At 45.4% G+C, this 7,081-nt stretch overlaps 1 protein-coding gene across 1 annotated transcript in view; it reads left to right on the forward strand.

Annotated features, from left to right (window-relative positions):
- Positions 1 to 939, forward strand: part of LOC117300248 — a 70,405-nt gene extending 69,466 nt beyond the window's left edge. Inside the window, exon 7 of the mRNA XM_033783976.1 lies at positions 884 to 939. Coding sequence (XP_033639867.1) covers positions 884 to 939 — 56 coding nt within the window. The remainder of the gene's footprint in view (positions 1 to 883) is intronic.
- The last annotated feature ends 6,142 nt before the right edge of the window (positions 940 to 7,081 follow it).

Raw genomic sequence — 7,081 nt, forward strand, 5'->3', positions numbered from 1 at the left:
TTTAGTTAGATATTCATAGGAGAAGAATCAGTTGAAGTTTCCGTAATGATTACGTCATCCGTTCTTGAGTTATAAAAATTCAAAGTTTATTATTTCAAAAAATCATAACTTTTGATCTACATGATGGATTCTTACAATCAATACATCATCGGAAAGCTATGAATACAACGCTATAAAGCTATGAATACAACATTTTGTGATCATACTTACATGTTTGTCTAATTTGTATCCTTTTGCACACAATGGTAGTTTAAAATACCATTTTACTTGTAATTCGTTTAAAAAAAAAAAATGGTGTAGTGGCCAATTTCAAACGGGAGTAACTCAGCAACGCGATACACCCCAAAGCTTAGACACATACCTAATTACTGCTGCTGTGTTCTTTCTAGCCATGCATATAACTCAATTCCCGAAATTGCCTACATCTGACTCATTTTCACAGAGCGGGTCACATTTGATGGATTTTAACATGAAAAATCACACAAATTACAGGTTCGGAACAAGGATGATCCTAAGTGTTGAATGGGAAATGCTATTCCCCCTTGGCGAATAGGTCTTTTTGATAGCCGGTACGGATGGGAGTAATGGTGAATGTCGCGTGAAGTAAGTTCCACCAATCAAATGACAAGGATCTGTATATCAGTTATATAATTGTTTTTATTACACCAGGCTTTTACTCCCGGAAACCGAACACCTCAAGTTTGTCTAGTTATATTACTACTTTTTTACTCTGTGTTGTTGTAAGTAAAATGCCTATGATGCTGTTGCTGTAAATTTTTGCTCTTTGAAAACAGAGCGGCATGTCAACAATTGTTGCCTGGAACGCTGGCAACCAGCAGGAAGAGGCCCACAAAACATTTCTATGTCTTCTTTTACAACACAGGACCCAGCAAGTGCATCGCAGACAATGCACACCAGGACGTGTTTAGTAAGGCATGAGGTTGGGTGGCAAGCCATTGCTGAGTGCCTCCGACGGCGCGTCCTTGGGAGAGGACGAGTTGGCCACTAGCATTCAGTGGCTTTCAATTGCTGAAACTGAGTTTCGCCTTGTCCAGCGGGACATGACTCTGGTACTGGGCCTTCCTGGCGAGAAATCTGAGGACCCTCCCGTTGAACGAACGACAATCATTCAAGGAGAGGACAGGCCTCACTCCGAGAAGCGGAAAATAATTTCCCGGCTATGCCACTTGATCGTGTCTGCTGAGACCGTTTCGAGGGCATTATGTTGGCGACCATTTGGAATACATGTACTTACTCCAAGTGGGCGGAGACCAACCTCGCTACCATGGGCAGCACGCCGTATCACGCTAGCTCTTTGTACGTCTCTAACCCCTGGGAGGGAAACTCCGATCCATGTCTTTGATTGGCTATCATATATGCGCAAAATTTGAAACGCCGTGCGTCTCCAAAAAGCTCTATACGCCGAAACGCGTGCGTATAAAGATGTACGTGTTAACTTTTTTGTCACACAACACTGAATGCCAAGGCAAGTTTATGACTTTGATTCATTGATCTCTACTGTCAGTATAATAGAGATCAATGCTTTTATTACACACAGCACACCCAGCAGGTGCGCGACTAACGCCCAACACAGAACGGATCAACCACAGGACTAATTGTAATATCCCTTATATTTGGAAGTTTTTGGAGTTACACTTCCAGGGGTTATGATGAGCAGGGCATGCTGGGGAAAAAATGGCGCAGCGAGATCGATCACCCCTGGGAACGAGGTTGGGCAGAGACTTATTATAGATTTCCCTCGAAAGGACTTCGATAAATATTTCTCAACACCAGTTTTGCCGGCGTTAGTTAAACTTGCCGCTGATAGGGGGACAGCTTCTTCCAAAATCCCTTTGCAGAATAAGCCCAAGGGAAGATGGAGAAGGTAGTCAGGAAGATCGACTCGGCGTCACACCTTGGCATGCGCACATTGTCCTTCCTGCTCCTTCTTTTTGAGGACCTGACGCTAGCCTGCAATGAGGACTCGGCGGTCCCGGCAGATATGATGGTAGCAGCCCTCCATTGTCTAGACAACGGGTTGCACACCATGTTGGACCAATTTGCAAGGGTTTCAACCCTAGCAACATCGGCCCGAAGGGCAAAACATCTTAGATGCGCTGTTCCTCACGTCTGTGGGGGCATGCAAGCGTCTCAACGTGCTCCCTCTAAAGGGGAAAGACCTGTTTGCGGGGCAATTTCAGGAGTCCATCGAGGCCGAGAGTAAATGCCTTGAGGCCCTGGACAAGTTACTTGTACATGTACGTGTAAACCTGGAGAAACGACAGGCCTCCATGCCACAGGCAAAGAGGCACAAACAGGCTTCCTATTTGTCATCCCCTGCCGATGCCCACAGAAAGCCCGCAGTGGATTTTGTGGGCATCCCGGGACAACAAATACATGCCTCTGGCCAAGGGCCACAGCGGGCCCAGACAGGTCGCGGCTTCCTTGCGTCTGCCTTCCGATACCCAGAAAGTGACTCCCCTGTCTCTAGGAGACTTCCCACCAAGGGATCCATGGTAGGGTAGGCTGCCTTCAGGAATTTTGGGGCCTTGGGCTCAGGTCACATCAGAGATGTGGGTCCTCGAGACGATCGGCTACGCGCGGCTATGGACTTGAGTTCACAAGTATCCTCCCATTAGACATGGTGGTGCGGCCAACGCCCATCCCGTCTGACCCATTCAAGTGCCGTGCCCTCGAAGGGGAAGTCAGTTCCCTTCTCCTCAAACACATTGTCCCCGATCAGGGGTCTTGGGCAGGGTTTATGGCCACCTTCTTCCTAGTTCCCAAAAAGGAGGCGGAAACTTGGCGGCTGTTTCTAATTTTAAAACCCCTAAACCCATTTATCCGCCCAAAGCGCTTCCGTATTAAAACACTGCGGGCAATCCTAAAATCAATTGAAACAGCTGCGTGGGGGGCAAGCTTGGACCTTCGGGACGCTTTATAATAATAATAATAAGACTTGTAATGCGCACATATCCACCCTGCTGGGTGTTCAAGGCACAGTAAAACCAAAAAAAAAAACAAAAAAAAACAAAACACAACACAAAGAAAAACAGAAACAACAAAATAAGTCATTGAAAACCTGTGACATAAGATAAGTTTTGAGAAGAGACTTGAATTTTGCGGTACAAACACAAGAACAAAGATTAAGTGGTAGAGAGTTCCAGATGTGTGGCGCGGCTGAAGAAAAAGACCTGTCACCCCATGAGTGTTGAGACTTGGGTTCAATGAGGAGAAGCATGGAACTTGATCGAAGATTCCTTGATGGAGTGTAAACTTGAAGCAGTTCAGAAATATAGTGGGGAGCCTTGCCATTAAGAGTTTTGTGGACAATGAGCATCAGCTTGAAGATGATCCGTTGAGAGATAGGGAGCCAGTGTAGTTGTTTCAGAATGGGGGTGATAGCACAGGATTTTCTAGACAGTCTCACAATGCGGGCAGCAGTATTTTGGAGCCGTTGAAGTCGGGAAATCTGGTTGTTAGGAAGACTGTAGAGCAGAGCATTGCCATTGTCAAGACTAGAACTAACAAATGCGTGAATGACCTTTTCAGTGGCACTTTTGTCCAAGTACTTACGAATCTTACCTATATTCCTGATGTGATATGATGATAAACGAACAATGTTGTTGATGTGTGGCTGAAGTGTCATTGATGAATCAAAAATAACCCCTAAGTTCCGAGCTTTCAGCGAGGGAGCTATCCGAGCATCACCGATGGAGATGTATGGTACTGAAACCTTAGTTAGCTGTTGAAGTGACCCAAATAAAAGGAACTCTGTCTTATCATCATTTAACTTCAGGAAGTTTTGTTGTGTCCAACGTCGAATCTCTTGGATGCATTTCTCAAGTCTTGCAATAGATGCATTGGCGTTTTCTTGAGAAGATTTAAACGTGATGTATAGCTGAGTGTCGTCTGCGTACACATGGTAATTCAGATTACATTTAAGGATGATGTCACGAATCGGTAAAGTGTACAGCGTAAACCACTGCGGGCCGAGGACCGACCCCTGTGGCACAGAGTAGTTCAAAACAACAGGGTCGGATATCGCAGTGCCAATACATACATGCTGAGTTCTATTGTGGAGATACGATTTGCACCATGCTAGGGCTGTGTCCTCTATGCCAAGGTGATTCTGGAGCCGAGAGAGAAGGATGTTATGATCAACAGTGTCAAAAGCAGCACTCAAGTCTAGCAGGACTAGTGCTGTAAGGTTACCATTGTCCATAGAAGAGAGAATATCGTTGCTCACACGGACTAGTGCAGCCTCGGTCCCATGGAAAGGCTTGTATGCTGACTGGAACAAGTCGGACAGGTTGAAAGTATGAATGTGATCAGAAATACGTGATGGCACTACTCGTTCGATGACTTTTCCAAGATATTTTAAGTTTGCAACCGGTCTGTAGTTTTTGAATATCTCCTTGTCCAGGTTTGGTTTCTTGATGAGCGGCCTGATGTAGGAAACTTTGAGGCTATCGGGGAAACAACCGGAACTGAGAGATTCGTTTACAAGCTTAGTGATGTAGGGTACAAATATATCAATGTTTTGCTTCATCATGGATGTTGATACTGGATCCAGCTCACAGGATTTTGAAGGAGATTTCATAATAACCCTTTGAATTTCAGCAACAGCGGCAGGCTCAAACACAGATAGTCTACACTCTGGTTGAAGATGTGGCAATGTCTGCGGCACGTTGTAAGGGACTGATGAAAATGATGAGCGGATGTCTGAAATCTTGGTGATAAAGAATTTCTGGAACTCATTTGCTAATTCCTGGTCATTGTAGGTGGATGTAAGGACAGGGGTTTTGGGTTTGAGCAACAACTTACCAATTATCTTGAAGAGCTTCTTTTGATCTCCTGAGGATTCTTGTACTTGAGATGAATAATGGATGATCTTTGCCTGGTTGATCAAATTCTTAACTACTTTACATTGGTTGCGATATTCTTGTCGTTGTATTGCCAATTTGCCATTTTTCCGCCACTTCCGCTCTAGTTGACGACAGATCTTTCTCGCTGTACGAATATCGTCATTGAACCAGGAGACTTCAGGTCAGACATTGACTGATCTTGTTTTCCAAGGTGTGTATTTATCCAAGATGTCACTGACTGTACTCTCATATTGGCTGACATAGGAATCCAAGCAGTCATGATCAACTTCTAGATTTGCTTCTAGATTTGCTCAATATCGTCATTGAACCAGGAGACTTCAGTTCGGACCTTGACTGATCTCGTTTTCCAAGGTGCGTATTTATCCTAGATGTCACTGACTGTACTCTCATATTGGCTGACATAGGAATCCAAGCAGTCATGATCAACTTCTAGATTTGCTAAATGAGTGCCTATGTCGCGGAACACTTCGGGAGGATTCACATGTTTCCATTGTCGGCTGGGACTTTGGGCTTGCACAGACTCAAGTTACACATGACTGCATAATGGTCAGATAATCCAGGTAGAATAACAAAGTTTGAGACAATTGGTGGGGAGATTTCACGAGTTATGACAAGGCAATGACCGAGACGATGAGTCGGCTCCTTGATATGCTGGGTAAGACCAAAAGTTTGAAGTAGATGCTTAAACTGGTTTGCATTGGTGTTGTGGACGTCATCAACATGAATGTTAAAATCACAGGTGATGATGATTTCCGATGGATGAAGCAGATATTCCAAAATCAAATTCTCAAACTCCCTTAGAAAACTTGAGAAAGTCACATGTTGGCCGTTTGAATCCCTTTCAGGTCTGTATACAATGACAAGGCGAACAGATTTAGAGTTTCCGGAAACTTCAGCATGAAGAGATTCAAAAGTTGTGTACTGGACGTCATTACTTTTCACAGAGACAGATAAAGTAGATCTGTACAATTGCAACTCCTCCACCAGTCTTGTGAGGTCTTGGGATGTGATGAAAGTAGTAGCCAGCAGGGGTACACTGACGACATGTTAAGTTGTCGTCTGGTCTCAGCCATGTTTCTGAAACGGCAACAAGGTCAATATCTTTTTGCAGAACAAAATCAGCAAAATCGTCATACTTGTTACAGATGGACTGTGTGTTTAGAACACAAAGGCTGAGTTGAGATTTGGCTGTAGTCACTGGTACTGGAACAGAAGGGAGTGTAACTTCGGGTACAGGGGGTTTATGAACAGTTCTACGGCGACCAGCTTTTTTCCCACGATATGTTGGTCGATAAACAGTGCTGGGATTTACAAAAAGGCCAAGGTTCTGCAATGATAATATACAGGAAGGCAGCAGAGTTGTAGCACGTGTGGATGGGGCATAACGGAGACTGAGAAGCTTGTTTCGTGAGTAGGAAATTGCAGAGTTTGGACTAGCTTCTGCTGAGTTTGAGTTATTGACACCTTCAGGGTCGGGATTTACAGCAATGTCACCAAAATGTACGCGTGTACCAATCAGGGCTGAGCACCGCGTTTCCTTCACAGCGGGACGCTATACAAGTTTGTGGTACTCCCCTTTGGCCTGTCCACCTCTCTACGGGTATTCACCTGCAGAGTACGGGCGATCGGGGCAGCACTTCAGAGGCGAGGGTTGATTATTTTCCAATACGTCGACGATTGGCTAATCATGGGTTGTTCCAGGGAGGCGCCGGGCTTGGCACTCAAGATTACTTGGCGCGTCACGTCTGTCCTGGGGTTCCCGATGAACGCCAAGAAATTGCACCCGATTCATTCTCAAGTGCCCACCTTCCTTGGTGTGGCTCTCGACCGTCAGAAGGGGCTGGCCTGCCCATCGGCGAATTTGGCGTCAATGACTGGCCCTTTTTACCCAACGGTGGCAGGGCAGCGGTGGCACTGGCACTGGTCTTGTTTAGATTACTGGGCCTTATGACCAGCATGGTGGATTTAATTAATTTTTTTAGGCTGAGAATGAGGCTTATTCAGCTTCATCTCCTGTCCTACTTCTGGCCAAGCCATTATTTGATACCCCTCCCAGTACTTACCACGCCTTGGCTGATCCCCCACCTTAGTTGGTGGGTGAAGGACGACAACCTCACACAGGGTCTAGTGTTCCACATGCCCCGGCCGTCCGTGACCATTGTCTCCAATGCATCTCTGTACAGCTTTTTTTT

Source organism: Asterias rubens, chromosome 15, assembly GCF_902459465.1.
Source record: "Asterias rubens chromosome 15, eAstRub1.3, whole genome shotgun sequence".
NCBI lineage: Eukaryota > Metazoa > Echinodermata > Asteroidea > Forcipulatida > Asteriidae > Asterias > Asterias rubens.